Below are 21638 nucleotides of genomic sequence, written 5' to 3' on the forward strand. Positions count from 1 at the left end.
GTTCCCCCCCCCCCCCAGTCCCTCGCCCCGAGGGATCACAAAATCCAATAAACGTCTTGGTAGCCTTCTTCTGCGTCTGGGCCGTGGAGGGACATGTTCCTGAGATCCAGATCTGCCATCATTATGCTCCCCTGAACCGGTGCTTTCAATTGGAATAGGGATGGGAGTCAATGGTGGGGCATCTTCGGGATCCATGTTTGAAGGAGAAACTAAATGAGCACCTAAATATGGTGCAAGCCGATCTCGATGAAGAACAAGTTTCTTCCCTTCTGGTGCAATTTGTACACGATAAACTACTTCCCCTAGGCGAGCAAGGACCTGACAGGGGCCTACCCATGGGCTATCCAGCTTTGGGCAACGCCCTCTTCGACGCCGAGGGCGGTATACCCAGACCTGTTCTCCCTCTCGAAAGTGCCTTCCTTGGGCTCGGATGTCATAGTTGCGCCGTTGTCGCTCCCCTGCAGCCTTCAGCTGGTCCCTGGCAAAGGCATGGGCTTTCTCCAGTCTATCTTGCAAACGGCGGCTATATTCGGGACCTGGGCAAGGAAAGAGCGAATCAGGGGGAAAGCCATAAGCAAGGTTTGGGGGAGTCCTGATCTCCCGTCCTAGCATCAAGAGTGCAGGTGTACACCCAGTAGACTCTTGGACAGCAGAACGGCATGCCATGAGGATAAGTGGTAATTGGTCATCCCAGTCCTTCTGACCGTGGGATGTGAAAAGTGCAAGTTGGACACCCAGAGTCCGATTAAACCGTTCCACTAATCCATCACTTTGTGGGTGTAAAGGGGTAGTCCGAGTCTTCTGGATCCCCAGCTGCTGACACATCTGCTGGAACACCCGGCACTCAAAGTTGCGCCCCTGATCAGAATGAAGTTCATTTGGGATGCCAAAACGGCTAAAGAAATCCTCAATAAGTGCCTGGGCAACAGTCACAGCCTCTTGATCAGGAAGGGCATAAGCTTCTGGCCATTTTGTAAAATAGTCCATTGCTACAAGAACATACCGGTTTCCCTTCTCTGACCTAGGAAAAGGGCCTAACACATCAACACCTACCCGTTCCATGGGAGCTCCCACCTGATACTGCTGTAGGGGCGCGTGGGACTGTCCGGGAGGGCCTTTCCGGGCTGTACATACATCACACCTCCTGCAGTGATCTTCTACATCCCTCCGGCAATGACCCCAGTAGTATTTCTGTTGTATCCGGCGTAAAGTTTTTCTTATGCCAAAATGCCCAGTTCCTGGGGCCCCATGGTGATCTTTAAGAACTTGCTCCCTGAGGGCTTTTGGAACCACCAGTTGCCACTGCAGTTCACCTGTGGCAGGTACGCACCAGGACCGCATTAGAATCCTATCCTGTAGAGCAAGACTGTCCCACTGTGCCCACAAGCCCTTCACTTCCAGGGATTCTTTTGCCACCTCTACCCAACTGGGTTTACGCTGGGTCTCTAACCACTGAATGATCAATTGTAGGGCTGGATCTTCTTTCTGTCGGCCCTCCCAATTTATGAACATGTTTATCAAATTTAAGGCTCGACACTCCGGACTTGTCTCACCTGCTCTTTCAGCATCCTGGGCTTCCTGACGATCACAATGACCACAACCCTCGGCTGCACACGGCCTCCGGGACAGAGCATCTGCATTGCTGTGACGCTGTCCAGCTTGATGTTCCACACAGAAATTGTATGCTTGAAGCTGCTCGATCCATCGGGCAACCTGTCCCTCGGGTTCTCGGAATGTCAGCAGCCATTGTAGAGCAGCATGATCCGTGCGGATGACAAATGGAAGCCCACATAGTAGATGTTTAAAATGCTGAACTGCAGAAACTACAGCCAGGAGTTCCCGGCGAGTCACACAGTAGTTTCTTTCTGCTTTTGACAATGCCCGACTATAATAGGCCACCACCCGTTCACCATCTGAATGTGTCTGGGAAAGTACTGCCCCTAAGCCCACATTACTTGCATCAGTGTCCAAGAGGAAAGGCAACTTCAGGTCAGGAGGAGCTAAAACAGGAGCCTGGCTGAGGGCTTGTTTAAGGCCACTAAATGCCTCCTGACATTCCTCTGTCCAGTGATAAGGCACATCTGTGTGCAAGAGATTATGTAGAGGTGCTGCAATTGTGGCAAATCCTTGGATAAACCTGCGGTAATATGAGGCCAAGCCTAAGAATTCTTTAACTTGACGTCGGTCACTCGGTTCTGGCCACTGCTTAACAGCATTTACTTTTCCCTCCTCAGTGGCTATACCTTCGTGGCTGATCTCATGACCCAAAAATAAAATTTTCTTTCGCATCAGGTGGCATTTCTGTGGGTGAAGCTTTAGTCCTGCACTCTGTATCCTCTGTAAAACATCCTCTAGGGCTTTAAGTGCATCATCAAAAGTATTCCCATGTACTAAGAGATCGTCCAGGTACACCAAACACTGTGTAGGTGGAATCCCAGCAAGTACTCGTTCCATCAAGCGTTCAAAAGTCGCAGGGGCATTGCATAGTCCAAAGGGCATGACCCGGAACTGCCACAAACCTCGCCCTGTAGAGAATGCAGTTTTAAGTCGCGCCTGCGGGGTAAGGGCCACCTGCCAATACCCACTGCGAAGGTCCAATGAGGAGAACCAGGCAGACCCAGCAACCAGTTCAAAAGATTCATCAATCCGGGGTAGGGGATAGGAGTCCTTAAGCGTGACACTATTTAGCCGTCGGTAGTCAACACAGAACCTCCAGCTGCCATCTTTTTTTCTTACCATTACTACTGGGGAGGCCCAAGGGCTTTCAGAAGGTTCAATAATACCTGCATTCTTCATCTCTTCCAGGATCTGATTTGCTGCCTCCTGCCGGCCCAAGGGGATTCTGCGTGGAGTCTGCCATATAGGGAGGGCATCACCAGTCACAATATCATGCTGGACTAGATGGGTTTGTCCTACATCAACTGAATTGGTAGCAAAACAATCCTCATACTTTATTAAGAGTGCCTTCAGGCGCTGGCCTTGTACAAAATCAAGCCCCTCCATATTGGCCTCCCAGATTGCTTGAATAATGTTTGACACTTGAGGTACACCAGTTTCTTTGCAGCTTGATGAAGGCCTGTCTGCCTGAATGGGACAATGTGGAGGTTCTGGTGCTGCCCCCATCAAGAGACTGGAATGAGATTGTACAGCAGAAAGGGCATCCAAGTGTGGTGATTTTATGGTAGTAGATTGGTTTTGAGGTGTGCGAGGCTGGACCAAGCTTGAGACAGCAACCATGGCTGAGCTCTCCAAAGATCCCGAGGAAGAGGTTAAGGGTAGGATAAAACCCCCAGCCAGATGCAGAGTTTCTGTCTGTAAATTGATACTGGCACCAAGGTTCCGCAAAAAGTCCAGCCCCAGAATACATGGATCTTCCACTGCAGCTACCCAGACTTCATGTTCTCCGGTCCAACCAGCCAATTCCATCCTCACTTTCAACCTTCCAATCATTGGCGTTTCCTCCCCAGTGACTGTACTCAAGTGTGTTGTAGTGGGCTCGAGGTTGGAGTCCCGTGGGAGGGTGTCAGGGCGTACAAGTGTAACTGTAGAACCAGTATCCACCAATGCGTAGCAGGGCTTATTTTCAACATGGATGGCAACATAGCAGCTTGCCCCTGTACCTATCTGCCCCACCCGGAATTCCAGCTCACCAGATGGATGGAACTCCTCTGCTGTGACTTTTTGTAACAACCCCTCATTGTTCCTCGGGACGACTTTAGGGACCAGCGCTGTCCCATCTACGCTGGCCCCCCAGTGTTTCCCGGCAGTTGTTCATCTTTTACTGGACAGTCCCTCTTTAAATGGCCACCCCTTCCACAACGCCAACACAAACGAGAGTTTGACACAACTCACCCACGGCCTTCTTGGCTACCTGATCTTGTAATTGAATTTTGTGGCAAGTCTTCTACAGGTTGTGCTCCCCGGGCCTGATGAAACAGCTGCTGGCTCTTGATCATGTGTAAACTGCTACCGCTAATAGGTGGTGGTTCTTTTAAGACTTCTTCCACTCTCTGAGCTATCTGTAGAGCCTGTTCCAAGGTAGATGGGGCTGTCAGGCGTACGTGCTGTCTCAAGGGAAGAGGTGTCAATCCCCTCAGAAATGCCTCTGTGGCTAAGGTGTCCTGAGAGGCTGGAGGGAATTGAGAGAAGGCTTTTCTAGTTAATGCCTGAGCATCAGCAGCAAAGTTTCCTAAACTTTCTTGTTCATCACGGACCCTGCTGGCCCACTGACTGCGCAGGTCTGCTTCAGATTCCCTCTTTCCAAAACGCCATTCAAGTGCATTGGTCAGTGCTTTAAAGTTGAGTCTGTCTTCTACTCTGAGATCAGTTAGTGCTTGCAATGCTTCACCCTCAAGGGATATGGCCAAGTTCAAAGCTTGATCTCGCGGATTCCAACTATTGGCTAGAGCAACTAACTGGAAGCGGGCTAGAAATGCCTCCCATGAACTCTTACCGTCATAGCGCCCTACTTTGATATGAGGATCCACTGATGCCTGTTGCATGTAAGCCCCTCCTTCTCTTGCAAGATTCTTCCATGCAGTATTAGATTCCGCAGGTAGCTGACCTTCACATGCTGACATCTGTTGCTGCAACCCGTCAGGTCCGTGCTCGGCTTGGGCCACCTTCGAAAACACCCGCGGCAGGTTGTTCCATTCATTGCTCAGCATATCCGGATTTATAGGCAACGTACCTCGCTGAAGCTCTGCAACCTGGCTGGGCGGGCTTGGTGTCTCGTAAATGCGTCTCGTTTCATCTTCCACGTGTACCACATCGTATCTTGGCTCTCGCTTTTGTCCCCAGAAACTTCCTTGCAAAACATTATCGCACTCTATTGTTACCATGTGTTCATGACTCACTGCATCGTGTACTTGAGGCTCCGTGTTAACGCTGCGGCGAGGTGGCGTTTGCGCATCCCATACGTTTGACAGCATAGCTGGGCGCTGTGCACTTTCCCCAAGGACCCGTCTAAAAGATGCGGTTAAGTCTTGTATTTCTTGTTCGTTCACTCTGGTAGTCGCTATGGGAGTTCGCTCCATCATCCCACTTCTGACACCACTGTAGCGACTAGGGAGGGTGAGACACAAAACAAGTGCTGGAAAACGTGGTGCTCCAAAAATGCTGAGTTTATTAAACAAGACTGGACAGAACAGCCATAAAAAAACCTTCCGCTCCTTTCTTTCTTTTAAGGTCCTACACACACCCCCTCCTTCCTGTCTCCACCTTCCCCCTGCGCATGCACCTTCTATCTTTCTATGTAATTATAAAAAAACACGAAGCCTTCCCTAAACAGAGTAAACAGAAAACATTAATTACAGTACGTCACAATATTGTGACGTGTCTTGCCATTGCATGGGCTATAGGGAAGGGAAGCAGTGTTGGGGTGGAGTCTTGGGGGAACCCTGTTTGTAAGGGTTTGGGGCACCTCCCTAGAGAGAGATGAGTGACAGGGATCTGGGTTAATTAATGGGGCGTGATAAAAAGGGGTGTGTGGCCGGAAGTTTGAGTTGGAGGCTGGAGAAAGTGAGGAGAACAGTATAAGGTGTAAAGAAGGGAAGTAACTGTTTTTAGTGTAAGAGAGGCAGATAGGACGAAGGTGATTAGTCTTTGTTATTTTGGAAGTGTCCCCGTGACCCAGACAACGGGCGGCTGTAGGGCACCGTTTATATCGCGGCAGATTTAATAAAAAGACAGTCGGCATTTTGGAAGACTTCCCTGGACAAGCGGCTCCTGAGTGTGTTTATTCGACGGGACGTCACAATATTTTGACGAATCGGCAAATAAAACACACAGGAGCCGCATATCCTGGGAAGTCTTCCAAATGCCTACTGACCTTTTATTTGTTTTTCCGCGATATAAACGATGTCCTACCGCCACCCGTTGTCTAGGTCACGAGGACACCTCCAAAATAATACAAACAGGTCGCCTCCGTCATCTGTGCCTCTCTCCTGTCCTTTAACAATTCGCTCCCTCTTCACCCTGATGCGGTTTTCCTAACTACTCCAATGCTTCTCCACGTCAACCACACGCCACTCCTTTTCTCTGTTAATTGACCCTGACTCCTGTCACTCGGCTCTCTCTAAAGCGGTGCCCCGAGTCCTCACAAAGTACTTTCCCCAAGACGACACTCCAACCCTGTTTCCACTATGGATTAAGATCGCTGTCAAAAATAACTCGTAATAATGTAAATCAAGTTAAATTTCACACATGTCAGTTTCGGTTCGCTTCTAAATATTACAAGTACATTTCTCAAGAGTGAACAAACTGTCACGCAGCATTCTCTATCGAAGAAGAAACAAATGGTTTTTGTTACTGCGCATGTTACACAAGGTGGAACGATGAAGTTTTTTTGACGGCGATCCTACTCCACATATACGGCTAAAGCTTTGGTCGTCGGATCAGTTGCCGCCTCGGTGTTGCGTGTTTCTGATCTAACTGGAGGTCACGGGGACCGGAGTTTTCCCTAGCAGCATTTAGTGAACATTCGTGGGCAATCAGCCCAGGTTGTGACGGTAATCCACTACGGGGATGCGCCATTAGAGCGTTTATTTACTTCGCCTGCGAGTCTTCAGGAGGTCTGCCATAAAACCCACAGAGATATGGGGAGAAGGTGACCGTTTTATGTGAGCCTGAAGTTATTCGCTTTCAGCCAGTTTCTTATTCACACAACCTGTGCAAAGCAGTTACTTATTCAGCGATAAGAGCCAAACTATTCTTCTGCATAAAAAGATACAGTATTAACGCATGTCACTAAAATGGGCCCTTTATTTGAAAAAAAAAAATCAATTTTCCACATTTTCTACCTGGTGAGATACAAAGGAGTTACGTCAAGTTGGACCAACTTAATTTTCAAAGTTTTGGGACAAGATGGATGCCTTTGTTAAGTGGCAGTTCAGTTTTGCCCAGGTCACTGACAAACTTGGCACACTGTCATATCTAATGAGTAAGATGTACTGTGATGTTTAATGGGCACAATAAAGCGTTAGGTGATTCTGGGCAGCCCTCATTTTCACGGCTTTGTTACAAGACAGATGCCTTTGTTATTTCTGAGTTGGATACATGGTCAAATTGACAGGAAAAGTTGGCACATTCCCATATTTAATGTATGGAATTAGATGTTTAAAGGGCACTGCAGAGGGTTAGATGGCAGTGGGCTACGCTAGTGTTGAGAAAAGAAAGATGCCCTTGTTAAATTGCAGTTGAACTTTGGGTACATGGGTCCAATGGACTGGGAAATTTGTCATATTCCCATGAATCGAATGAACAGATTTCAGTGTGATGTTCGACTGGCATTATACAGGGTTGTTACCCACTGTAACTTTCAGAGAAAAGTGAATACCTTTGCAGTTGCAGTGCAGTTGAGTTTTGCTGTCCCAGTGCGATTACAAGGGTCAGACTGACTGGCAAACTTGGCAATAAAGGCAATTAACTGTGATGGTTAATGGGCACTGTAAAATGGGTTAAATGGTGTTGGGCCACCCCAGTGGTCTCAGTTTTGAAAAAAATGCAGATGATTTTGTGAAGTTGCAGTTGAGTTTTGCACAGACTGATATGAATACGTGGCTCAAACTGACTGGCAAATTTGTCACATTCCCATTTTTAATGACTAGGATTAACTTTGATGTTTAACAGGCACTGTAGAGGGCTGGGCAGCATTTTGGAACCCTTATTTTCATAGCTTTGTATAAAAAGATTCCTTTTTTATATTGCAGCTGAGATTTGACTAGCCCAGTGTGAGTTCATGGGTCATGTTGGCTGGCAAACGTGGCTTATCCAATGAGTAGGTTTCACTGTGATGCTCAGTTGCCATTGCAAAGGGTTAAATGGCACTGGACCACCCTAATTTTAGTAACTTTGTAACAAAATGGATGTCTTTTTACATTTTCACTTGTGTTTTTCTTGGCTCAACATGGTTACATGGGGCATACTGACAGCCAAAGTTGGCACACTGTAATCCTGATGAATGAGATTTACTGTATGTGATATCTAATTGGCACAGACAAAAGAAAAGAAAGGAGGTTTATGCTTTCTGGGATGGGCTCCAGCTTCCCTGTCACTCTGCCTCTGCTCAGGATAAAGTGGGTTTAGAAACTGGATTGATGCATGGCTAAAAACACAGATGAATAAAGTATTATGAAATGTGACACTAAATAAATAATAACAGCATGAAATGCCAGTATAAATAAATAAATGGGTCAAACAATATGCCTTTCCTTCCTTATCCCTTTATGTCAGTCAGTCATTTTCAAACCTGTTTACTCCTGAACAGGGTCGCGGGGGTCTGCCGGAGCCCATCCCAATAAGCCTAGGGCACCAGTCCATAGCGGGTGAATACACACACACACACACACACAATTTAGTAACGTCAAAGCACCTAACCTGCATGTCTTTGGACTGTGGGAGGAAACCCCACAGACATGGGGAGAACATGCAAACTCCTATTTTTAATATAATTATATACTGTATAAAGACCCCTGCCCTTCATTTCAAAACAAAGAACACATCAAGCTGTCACAACAAAGGCCAGCATAGCGAATTACCACAGTGCCCTCTAATGGTCATAGGCCAGCCTTTCAGCCTCAGAGGGCTGCACCTGTAGATGGGCACGACAATACTCTGTTTCATATTGAGGCTTCCTTTCTGTTCCTTTAAAGAAATCACACTAAAGAACGGTGGGGAGTAGAAATGATATGAAGGAAAACAAAGATGGGTCAATAAAGAGGAAATTTATTAAAGCTCCATTCTGAACTACAGTGCAGTAGCACTAACTGAGTTTTACCTTCCACAGCAAGCAAACCAGCAGGGCAAGAACCAGGATGCCAGCAAGGATGGCTATCAGTATGATCCACCATGGAATGCCTTCATAGTCTGAGATGGGATTCTCAGGATGTACCATCACAGCAACCTACGTCAAAGAAAGAAAAAAAAGGAACATTGTTATGATGGAATCATCGTAGAGAACTACAAGCTGGATGACCTACAGAGCATGATGCTGATACTGCCCGATATGATCTGTCCGTGATTTGAATATCTGTGTGAAGAAAGACCAGAAGCAGGATGATTAATGCATATCTAGAGAACAGGAACAAAAGATACAGAGTCGATATGTGAGCTGGAGACTATAAAAAAAAAGAAAAAAATATCTAGCCAACCCACCTAATCCAATGTCATGGATGTGGGGAACTGAAACCTACCCAACAATATTATGGACAAGACAGGAACCTTCTCTGATAAGGATGCCAGTTCTTCACTGGGTGCACTTACTCATAGTTACCCACTTATACCCAGTAATGTCTTAAGGAAAGGTTTAGGAAAAGTGAGTTTTCTTAATTGAGTAGGTCAGGAAAAGGGGAGCTGTTATCAAGTATGAAATAAGGAGGAACTATTAGTTATATTTAGTGTAGATGGCAGTCAGCACAGTGGTTACCACTGCAACCTTATAGGTCTCATAGAAAACTGGGTGGAATGCTATCACTGTATTTGTTGAGTCTGCACATGTTCCTCAGTCTCCACAGGTTTTTCTCCAGACAAGCATATTACATTACATGGAAGCTAACTCTGAAGGCCAGCTGCTACATTCAAGTCTGGGACAGACTCTGGCTGTGACTTTCCATGGCTCATAATTTAGAACAAATGGATTCGGTAAATGGATAAAAACATACTATACATGTATGTTTTACTCTTGCATTAGCATTCCGCAAATAAAGGTGGTTGATGCGGGATCTGATAGTGTTGTTGGTTTCAACTAGCAGTTCCTCATCTGACAGAGTGGGAAAGTCCAAAAAATAAAAAGAAAGCATTGAAAATCATTATTGTCATGGACTTTAATGTAATTTTTTGCTGATTTAATAGAATGTTAATGTAGGATTTCTGTGTTGAGATTTTGGAGAATCCATCACAGCACCAAAGAAAGGATCCATGTACTGGGCATGCTGCTTTGGTCATTTTTATACCAGATGCAGGGTAGAATAAAGACTGTGAGGTAAAAGTTTCTGATGAGATGTGATTACCTCTAAGAAGGTGCTGTTCCATAGCTGGCCTTGGATTTTCAGCTTGGCTGACCCATCAATGTTGTGTAGGAGACATTGCAGCGGCATACAACAGGCTGTGAACCAAGAGAGCAATCCTGAAGAAGTTGTAGAAAAAGACAGGTAATAAAATTGATGATGGACTATCTGACATTACCAATTCAGAGTCAGAGTCACAACAAAGCAGACACAGGGCGAGCGTCTTTTATTTGTGAAGATTCCTCTACTCACCAAGGATTGAAACTTTCTCCTTTCAGAAACAGCCATGGCTGGTGTTGTTCTGCCAATGGTCTTGTACCCTGTGCTTCTCATTTTCTCTTCAGTGGATCTTCCTTGTCTGAGCTGAGAATCCTGTTTGGAACATTAAAAATGTTGGCATAGTCAGACATATATACTACGAACAAGGTCTGCCCCAAGAATCTAGACGTTCCCCAGCAGGATGTTTCATAGCTATAGGGTGACCCATATCTTTGAGGTTCTAAAAACGTGGAGCTTTAACACCGAAATATGAGATGACTTCCTGATCGTACAAGGGGCGTTCAGATATAAACAGGAATTTATGTGCTATACTTTATTTACTGAATACAATGAAACGACTTACACACTATTTTTCTATATAGTCTCCTGCCACTGCAATCCACTTGTTCCAGTGCTCAGGAAGCTTCTTAATTCCAGGAGAGTAGAAGTCTTTTGACTGCATGTTGACCTATTCTCGCACAGCATCAATAACGTTCTCTTTCGAGTTGAATTTCTTCCCTCCTAAACATTCCTTAAATGGACCAAAGAGATGATAGTCCCTCTCTGAATGACTTGTACCACCATACACTCTCAACTGAGAGAGACACTTATCCCCAAATTGATTTGAAATAAATCTGAGATGGAATAACTCCTTCATTTGTCAAAAATGTAATAATAATTTGGTGCACAACACTACTGTGTACCTCCTTCTCCAACGTGTTGATTACAAATGACAGGAAGGGGAGAAAGAGCAGCTAGCACTACTAACGACAGGTTCGTATATGCATGTGTTTGTCCAAGGAGTCAGGTCTACCTTGCACTATTTATAAGAAAAGAGCATGAAAATTCCTGTTTATAACTGAACACCCCTCGTAGTTTTAATTTTCATTTTACATAATAACATGATGTTCATAATTCACATGCCTCATCTGCACCCCAAAAAAACATTTTGGTTGCTGCTTGAAGTCAGAACTCTGAGTCCACTCACCCTCTGTCCTGTAAGGCTTTGTGAATCCAGTGTTAGCCCAAGTGGGTTGATCCTATGGGATGAGGTGCAGTGGCTGTTTCAATCATGAATAAACTGAATTCTAGTGGGGTACAAAAGCCATTTTCTATTGGCCACTTCATAGGGCCACATGATGTTTAGAAAAGCAGAGCCAAGTGTTTGAAGATTCTTCCCTGGGATGGTGACCTACAAAGCAATCAGGTAAAGAGTGTTATCTGGACATAAATAAAAAGACCTTTAGCTTCTTGCCTGAAGAAATGTTTCAAAGTTAAAAACAGATATATGAACCCATCCATCCATCCATCCCTTACATATCTAACTCAGGGTAGGAGTGATCTGGTGCCTATGCCAGCATCCCTTATTAGGCCGCCCTCACACACACCTACTCTCAGTGATTCACAGCCAATTGATAGCTCACATTTTGGATGTGAGATTGAAACCTCCACAGATATTTGACGTATGCATAATTTTTACCAAAGTACCACCCAGGAGTGACTCTGAATTTGTAAGACAATGGCACTAACCATTCTGCCACCATGCTACACACATGAATTGGGTAATGCTTAGGATATTAATATTAAAATGAAAATGAATTAAAACACTTTAATACAATTGATGTGACATTCTTTCTAAAACTGATTTCCCAGGAAATTCAAAGGTGGGCAGTGGAGATAAATAGCAATCTCAGTATATTAGGAGTAACGTACTTACTTTTGTGTTGCACTTTTAGAGAAGCACTCTGATGGCACCACTCTCTCTTTTGAAAGTCAAATTTTGTTGTAAGTATTTCTCCCTGAAGAAACCTTAAAGAGCTTTATCAGCAGCATTACACAATGTAGGTCTGTGACTTTTCTCACCTGGTCTATGTTATGCCAGTTTTGGTTCTCTTTTTTAAACAATTTCAAGGCTTCAGAAGACTCGACTACATGTGGTAGGTCATTAAAGAGCCCAGGAATTACAATGAGACTTCAAGGATGACATGCTGTCCCATTACCTCCACCTAATTTAATATTATTTATTGTATCAGTATGCTGCTGCTGAAGAATGTGAATTTCCCATTGGGATTAATAAAGTATCTATCTATCTATCTATCTATCTATCTATCTATCTATCTATCTATCTATCTATCTATCTATCTATCTATCTATCTATCTATCTATCTATCTATCTATCTATCTATCTATCTATCTATCTATGCGTTGGTTTACTCCTCTCCATCTTATTGTTCAATTGTTTAATTGCACTCTTCATCCCTTTGACTCTCCAACCATCCTTGCTTTACACTTATATCCTTTTCTCTAAATACAAAGGTTCTCACTGTCAATTCATACTCCACAGGACTTTCTATTTCCTACACTGCCATCATGGCACTCTCTCCTTTTACTGTGCCACTAAAAAAGAGCTGATGGGAACTGGAAACACTGAAAGGCAAGAATACCATTTAGAAATGACTGAAAGCATTAACATCAGATTGGAAAGAGCAGCAAAAAGATTTTTAGAAGAAGTTATGTTGCATGTCAGGCCAAGTCCTTTACTAGTTAATCCTCTACTTTTGCTGGAATGCTCCAAGGCACACTGCAGCTCTGGCTAATTCAGTAGTTCTCAGAGGTTATAATGTCTTCACATTTAATTAATATAGCATGAAACACACTCAGAGTCTATAAATTCATGTAGCAAAGATTATGAGATGAGACAGTGCTAACTATACTGGTGTTTCCTCAGGGTTTTGGCCAGAATTAGGAACACAACTGAACAAGTGGAACTCAGCAGGAGTAAGGAGCACATTGGGTAAGCACATTTGTGTTTTTCTATTAATTAAAGCAAAGTTATGCATTCTAGCAAAGTTGATTGTTCTTAATCACGGCACAGATAGTGGCAACATGTTGAACGATTAAGAATTTATCTGTACTCTAAATGTGACAAAACTATTTCTACTGCTACTAAACTTATCTTGCCTCTGTGGTGTCCTCTACATTACAGTTCTAATGCACCCTACAGTGGTGTCATTGCAGTTCTAAACAAGTGTTTCTTTATTTAGGCTCTCTCTGCTATGCCTTCCTCTATTTATACTGATAATTTAACTAGTGTTCATCTAGTAGGTCTATTTTGAGCTTCTCTAGTTATATGATCTTTCTGTTTGAGTTTTTCCTTTGTTATTCTGCTGTTCTTAATCCTCCTCCAGTTAATCTGCAGCTAATGTGTTCCTTTCTGTAGTGGAATGACACCGCTGGTTGAGTCCACCTCAACTCACGGGGCTGTTCTGCATTGGGCCTTCACTTCTGTGGTTAAACTGAAGCCTCCTCCTAAAGCAGTGCCTCTCTGGTGCCCACTCCTACATCTGTGCTGCAGATCTGGTGGGTCCTCCCCGGCTGAATTCACCTGTAAATGTGCAGAATAGTTCATAACTCCTTGTTAAGTGGAACTGAGGTCCTGACTTGGTCTTTTATTTACACTCTTTCAGTTCCCCAGTGGGGACCCCATTTGTCTGCAGGCTTATGTTTTTTTATGTTATGTTATGGTTTATGTTTTTAGTCAGTGGGTCATCTCACTTCTAACTGATCTAATTAAAGTAGCTTGTCTCTTTTTAACCTTCTCCTATTCTGCATTCTAAAAAGTACAGCAGTATGATTTTTACATTTTTAAGACAAAAATTATGAAATATTTGTATTTTGCCATAGTTTTAAACAAGAGTATTCTTATGCACATCAGGGCCCAGAACATAACTGTCCTAATAAGCACCTCCTCAGCCTCAGCCCCACAAAGAAGTGGCTATTTATCATAACAGAACATTACAAATGCATATTACTGTATATAACATTTGAACCCAAATGCAGAACATTACTGGCACATTTTTTTTTTTAAACATTTAAAAAAAAATGCAAAAGATTCTCAGTGTGCAACTCTGAATAAAACAAAATGTCTTTTTCACATCATGCAAAACAAACACGGTAGATTGCAAGTCCTACCTTATTGCACTCATTTCTACAGAATTCACCTCCTAGCTCTTTCAGCTGCTCTTGCAGTAATGACTTCATTATTTACCTCATTAATTAATCATTTTTGCAGAATTCACTTGACAGTCAAGCTTCCATTTCAAGGGCCATAATCACAAGACCATTCAGTCTTGGTACATCATGAAGTGCAAGACAATTTTAAAGAATTTCATTCTACTAAAACAATGTTCTGCTCTGGCCACAGTGTAATGTGCAACAAATGTGAAGTGCAATGCACACATCTGGGTACATTAACTGAAGCTTCATTTCATGCATGGTGTGATGGAAGACAAGATGGATGGGCGTTCCAACATCCTGGCTGACTTGATTTATGTTCCCTTTCCCAGTTAGGAGGCAAGTAGTGGAAAGGCAGAGAGAAACTGCCTCCTGGGACCATGTATTCTAACAGTACTCTGGGTGAATTCATCCCTTTCGTGGACTACCCATTTATGTAATTACAAGGGAAGTGTGCGAGCTGTGGTCATAATGGGCAGCCCTGATGGGGCACTTGGATGTTGCCAGACACTCACCTATCCTAGAGAAGCCATGCCTGACCTGGAAGTGCTCCTAGGTGGTAATCTTATTGCACCAGATGTACTCCTGGGTTCAGGTTGAAAAGGAACTTCTTTACCTCCTCCAAGTGAGTAAGAGTTGGGAGAAGAAAAGGATCATACTGAGGATTAAAAAGAAGCCTTTGTTAAGGTATTATGTAAAGAGAGAAAAATTTATTTGAACCTGGGACTTGCATGGGTGATGATGAGTCTAGGGTTTGGGGCTTATTACATCCCGTACTAGTCGCAACAGTATTAAGCAATTCCAGAGGTGTTGGTTCAATTTTAAAAGTGACAGAGTATATCTTCTTCAGTGGCTTAATTTCACATTAAAGGTGATCTGTTGTCAGGCCTGCTTAAAAAGATTATTCAAATATTGCAATTTGTTCAGAATGCTGCTTTCAAAATGTTTGCCAAAATTAAGAAAACGAGAATACATTACTCCAGTACTAAGATCATTACATTGGCTTCCAGTCAACTATAGGATTGATTTTAAGATACTGGTTTTAAAATACAAGTTACTAAACAACTTAGGCCCAAAATACACCACAGAGGTGCTAACCGTTTATAGACCTAATAGACCTCTTAGATCCTTAGGGCCGAGCAGCTGGTTATACTCAGAGTAAGATCAAAACAGGGTGAAATGGCTTTTAGCCGTTATGCAATGCAAAAATGGAATAATCGGCCAAAACATGTTAGTGATGCCCCAACAGTAGAAACTTTCGAATCAAATTTAAAAACATTCTTATTTTTCTGTGTATTTGACTGATTATGTACTGTGCTTTACTATTATTGAACCATTTTATTCTCTTCATTTTACATAAAAGAACTCAAAAGGACACAGGAAAAGGTTTGGGGGCAGAAGCCTGTATACCTGAAATAGGTTGCCAAAAGTGAAGGTTGTGGTTCAAAAGTTGACAGATTTCAGTCCAAACAAGAACAAACTGACAGGAAAACAAGGTGTTTTTAAAGACAGGCAATGTAAGTTATGTCATTGAGGCAGGAACCAGAAATGACGTTATCAGGGCCGGAACCATAAGTGACGTCATCTGATCCAGGCGAGATTTCCCATGGTTGGTGTACTCTGCCACCCCCTGGTCTGGCATGGAATTATCCCTTTGTGCGACCTTCAGCTGTCTCCTATGTGCATGTGTGTAACAGTTTTAACTTTCTGTCAGTTTTCTGTCTTTCTAACCATCATTTGGTTGTATTTTATTTCTTAATTGTATTTTGTCCTAATCATGTAAAGCACTTTGAATTGCCTAATGTTAAGAAATGTGCTATATAAATAAACTTACTTTGCTTTGGTTTCCTTTAATCGGTTATTAGAGAAACTTTTGTAATACCAATGTTGTCTGCAATACAGATAAGATGGCTCCTGGATGCTGACTATAATACACTTTTTTTCCATTCAGTCATCTAATGCCTGTGTTCTTTTACCCATTTTAATCTTTTCTTTTTATTTGCTGTTTTTTTCTTTAAAACTCTGCCTCTTAAACGGTCAACATCCTGGAGGATTCTATATACTCCAAAGAAGCTCTTCTAAAGGCATCTTTCCCTGAAGTGGATTAGGAACGATGATATTAGGTAACGTGGATTTGCCAATCATATTTCAAATTGCAATAATTTAGCTTATTTTTTAAAAATTCTAACTAATACCCAGTCTTCAAAGAAAATCTTATATATCTTTCCAGCAACAGCTAACGTAAAACAAAAAAGGGAAGAAGTGATGTACACTGAGAGCACATGCTTATATCTCTATTTTGACACAGTAGTGACTGTGGTGATGTGCAGGAAGATTTTGTTGCTATTTTATTAAGAACACCTTTTTCTATGGGAGGTATTTTCTCCATGAAAGGAAATAAAAATAAAAATTATAAAATGAAAATTCAATCTTTCTTTTGCAATATTATTTTCAAAGTTTACTAGTAAGAAGCTACAAAAATTAAAAATAAAATGAATTAACACAATTTGTAATTTCATTTTAAAAGTCTATGTGCAGGAATGCAGCAGAAGTTAAAAATAAAATGAAATAACACCATTTGCAATTTCATCTTCAAAGTCTACATGCAATAATGCAGTAACAAATACAAATAAAATGACATAGCATCATTTGCAATTTCATTTCAAGCCTGAACAGTAATTAGTCTGCAAAAAATAAAAACTAAAATGCAAATAAGCACTGACGCCACCTGCTGCTCATTGAATTTTCATTTTCCACTTTGCATTTTCATTTTGAAGTCCTCAACATGCAAATAGCGCTGGCAAAAAGGCGGGATTTTGTACCTCGATTTCCCACAATTCTTTGTCCTTTGACACTGCAGCCACTTCGACTGATTGAATACTTCTCACTTCGAGTCCGCTTAATTCACATCATTTTGACCTATTCATTTTCGTACTGCAAGCTTCACAGCGGAATCGCCTCACAAAATCTGAAGACCACGCATAATTGTAGTTCTGAAGTAATTAATATGCTATTTAATTACAGTATTTAACATGAGAAAAAGTAGCCTTGATTATGCCATAATTTACATTTATTTACAATGAATCCTGAGACTTCGCGGAATCTCCTCAAGGTTACTGGATATCGTGGCCAACCTGTACACTGGTGCTGTGAGTGCTGTGCAGAGTGGAGGCAGGACCTTTGCATTTTTCCCAGTTGATTCTGGGGTTCGTCAGGGGTGTGTTCTTACTCCTACTCTGTTCAATGCTTGCATGGATCGGGTGTTGGGCAAGGTTTTGGGGTCCAGAGGCTTGAGAGATTGGGAGAGCATGGGGGGTCATGAGGTCACTGGAAAGGGGTGTATGACGCTCTCGATATCTATGCAAAAGGACAAAGGTCCAAGTCTTTAGAGTCCTAGTGTTTCCTGTCTTGCTATCTAGTCACCTGAGATAAAGACTGGACTCCTTTGGTACTTTGTCTCTTCAGAGAATCTTTGGGTACCGCTGGTCTGACTTTGTGTCGAATGAGCGGTTGTTCATGGAGTCCCGAATAATGCACATTATCTGAATTGTGAGGGAGCGTCAGTTATGGCACTACAGCCACGTGGCACGATTCCCCAAGGGTGATATGGCTTGCAGGATCCTCATTGTTGAGGACCCGAGTGGCTGGAGCTGGCCAATGGGACTCCCACGTAACATCTGGCTCTGGCAGATAGAGGGTAATTTCTGAAGGGTGGGACTGGACCGCGTGTCTGCCTGGGGGGTTGCCAACCAGGATCCTGAGCTGTTTCGTCATGTGGTGGGTGCATCAACACTGTACCTGTACATGCTCCCCAACCTGACCTGACCTGACTGACCTGAAGTGGAAATGGGACACTTTGTACTTTTATTTTTTTGCAGTATTATATAACTTACCTCTCTACAGCACTGTTTCCCATCCTTTTTTTCTGTGGTGGCACACTTTCTGTAACCAAAAAAATCCAGAGGCACACCACTATTTTACTTCCCACAAACTCCTTAGATCTCATACACTTGCTCAGCTGTCCGAAGGGAACCTACCTTTCAAGAGTTGTGTTTAATACAAAGCATTCCCTTGTTAGTGAAGGTATTGTCCCTAGAAATCAGAAACAATAGATTGTAATATGACATTGTCTGTTTCATATAAGAACTGGAGAATGAATTTTGTGTTTAAATAACCTTCATTTCATGATTGTCCAAATTAATTTTTATCTTGCTCCTGGAATGAATGAACACAAGAAATTTGACAACTGAGAGGAGAACATAACATTCAGTCTGTTGTGATTGTTTAGCTAATAGTTAATCTGTCCCAATATCTCATCCAGATACTTCTTTTTTATAAAGAAGGGCTCCTTGTTTGAGTCCTCAATGCACTTCCACTTAATTTCCATTTGTTCCCTCAACTATGTGATTACCCCATAAGCTGAAAGAATTCTGTTGGATCCACTTCATCAGAGCCTTTGACGATTTTGAAGACCTGGATTAGGTCACTGTGCAGTCTCCTCTGCTTGAAACTAAACAGGTTTAATTCTCTAAGTCCGTTGGAGTAGGCCATGTCCTTACGTCCTGCAGCAAGAACAACAGCATCTACCTGTGCTCTGAATTTCTTATATAGTATGTATAATGAGAACCACTTGCATATTAGCATCACCTACAATGACAGTAGATCTTGATAGCTGAGGCAGATTCACAATGTAGTCCTTCTTACCTTGCCAAAGTATAAAGTATTATTCTCACCAACAGAAACATTGTGATTTATATTTAAACATTTTTTCGTTTTGTTTTTACATCATTACTGGTGTGCACACCAAAATATGCATCTTATACATAGTAGTGTATAGGCTTTCTATACTTGTATTTACATTTACAATTACACATCACATCACAGGGTTACAATGATTTGTGTTTCTTATTAAATAAAATGGAGTTGTGTATTTTGATATATTCTTGAATACCATGGCACAAGAAAGTGTTAATGTGTTGCATGTTGGTTGGACACGCAAATAAGAATTTCATTGTACTCTCTACGTGCAACAGTACTACTACTATCACATACAGTACTGTAAATTCAGTGTAACCACATACATGTGCTCATACATAGCAAGCTTCCTTTAATTGATAGTTCAAGCAAAAGTAACACAGTTCTTAAATGTTTGATAAGTGAAAAGTCTGAAGACTATGTTCATGTATATATTTAAGAAAATGATTGAACCTGTCAGTAAAGTAAAACATGCAAAATAATTTACTTTGTAATTAACCCTTCATTCTCCATTAAGGTATGTGCCCTTGAAGTTACACACTAACATAATGTTTGGTGATCAAACTATGAAGTTCCTTGTCTGATTTTTGAATACCCTTTACTAATATGTGACCTGTGTGCCTATGGCTGTATAGACTGTACGTGAACAGCATCATACCAGAATGAATGTTAGTACATGTGGGATCTTTTAATACCTGTGGTCCTCGAAAGCCACTGTAGGACAGAGAGTCTGGTAAATGCACAAACAAGCTGAGCAGCATGGGCATCATCTTCATCAGCTATGGGTTTTCTAGGATTTAAGGGATGATTAGTGATGGTCACTTCAAGAGCCACATCCTTCTGGTCATTGCGGGCAAAAACAGGAATACCATCTTCCTCTTCTCTGTGGAAAGAGAGCTTTCTGAATAACAGATCTGATCATTCAACTATACAATGTGCAGCAGCATGCTAAAAGGGTACTCACATATCAAGGGGAATGAAATTGTCACTCCCTGGAGCTCTCCTCCCAAATCTGAAAGCCAGGCGCAAGTTACTCTGTCAGATCTTGTCATCTCCACAGCCTTCTCTAAGAAAATTCACCTGTTAAGCATTCTAGTTTCAATATTTACTTCTTTCAGCAGAGTCCTGTTCTGCCTGTATGCATCCTAATGTGTTGGTTTTGTTATTTTCTAAATTATAATCTGAAAGCCTTTCCTTTTTTACTTCATATTGTGTCCAAATAGTACATATGTATTTTACTTAGGCAGCTGTGGGCTTTAAATAGTCTCAACCCACTAACTATCCTGGCTGGTATACTGATGACTTAACCACAGAAAATAAAAATCAATCTAAGAGACAAGTACTCACCACACTTCATCCATTTTCCAACCTGCTGAATCCGAACACAGGGTCACGGGGGTCTGCTGGAGCCAATCCCAGCCAACACAGGGCACAAGGCAGGAACCAATCCCGGGCAGGGTGCCAACCCACCGCAGGACACACACAAACACACCCACACACCAAGCACACACTAGGGCCAATTTAGAATCGCCAATCCACCTAACCTGCATGTCTTTGGACTGTGGGAGGAAACCGGAGCGCCCGGAGGAAACCCACGCAGACACGGGGAGAACATGCAAACTCCCCTGCAGGGAGGACCAGGGAAGCGAACCCAGGTCCCCAGGTCTCCTAACTGCGAGGCAGCAGCGCTACCCACTGCGCCACCGTGCCGCCCCTCACCACACTTGGCCTGCACAATTCCTCTGCTGCAAATCAATGTTGCTAGGGTTAATGAAGAGCTCACTCTTGACATGAATAACAGGACGTGACCTGAGAGGATTAAACAAAGTATTTCACTGTCTGGTTTCATAGGTGAATCAAAAAGCTAATTTTTTGGCATAAGTTTTGGCCTGGATCTGCCTATTCACTTTCTGTGATACAAACCCTTGTGTCACATAATGATAAGAGATGACTTCTAACCAATATCCTGAAAACCAATATAATATTGCTTGATCGTGTAAGAGTGAATCCACCCCTTATTCTCATATTTTAAGAAATGCTTTTATTTAAAATAGGGCTATAAAGCACTATTTAGGATAAACTCGATAAGTGTAGGTACTGACAGAGGCAGCCTTTAGGGTTGTGCGGAGCCTGGGGCTGACCAACCCCACGCGACGCCGGTTACGTCAAACGCTGTTACCAGTATGTGTGGACTATATAAACTTGGGCACGAACTTCATCCATCCATCCATTTTCCAACCCGCTGAATCCGAACATAGGGTCACGGGGGTCTGCTGGAGCCAATCCCAGCCAACAGCAGGAACCAATCCCGGGCAGGGTGCCAACCCACTGCAGGACACACACAAACACACCCACACACCAAGCACACACTAAGGCCAATTTAGAATCACCAATCCACCTAGCTTTGGACTGTGGGAGGAAAACGGAGCGCCCGGAGGAAACCCACGCAGACACGGGGAGAACATGCAAACTCCACGCAGGGTGGACCCGGGAAGCGAACCCAGGTCTCCTAACTGCTACCACTGCGCCACCGTGCCGCCCAGGGCACGAACTTAATAAAAATAATTTTAACATACATTGGATTTTCTTATTACAGTATTCAGCTAA

General features: G+C 42.8%; 3 protein-coding genes across 3 annotated transcripts in view; 2 read left to right on the top strand and 1 right to left on the bottom strand.

Annotated features, from left to right (window-relative positions):
- Positions 1 to 16123, top strand: part of LOC127527215 (butyrophilin subfamily 1 member A1-like) — a 51302-nt gene extending 35179 nt beyond the window's left edge. The window contains exons 6-7 of the mRNA XM_051925226.1: positions 12991 to 13056; positions 13483 to 16123. Of these exons, the coding sequence (XP_051781186.1) occupies positions 12991 to 13056; positions 13483 to 13490 (74 nt within the window). The 3' untranslated portion in view covers positions 13491 to 16123. The remainder of the gene's footprint in view (positions 1 to 12990; positions 13057 to 13482) is intronic.
- LOC127527217 (transmembrane protein 272-like) overlaps positions 1 to 21638 on the top strand; it is a 242432-nt gene that overhangs the window by 194949 nt on the left and 25845 nt on the right. The window lies entirely within an intron of this gene.
- Positions 1 to 21638, bottom strand: part of itga7 (integrin, alpha 7) — a 181281-nt gene that overhangs the window by 56455 nt on the left and 103188 nt on the right. The window lies entirely within an intron of this gene.

This window comes from Erpetoichthys calabaricus, chromosome 3, assembly GCF_900747795.2.
Source record: "Erpetoichthys calabaricus chromosome 3, fErpCal1.3, whole genome shotgun sequence".
In the NCBI taxonomy this organism is placed as follows: Eukaryota; Metazoa; Chordata; class Cladistia; order Polypteriformes; family Polypteridae; genus Erpetoichthys; species Erpetoichthys calabaricus.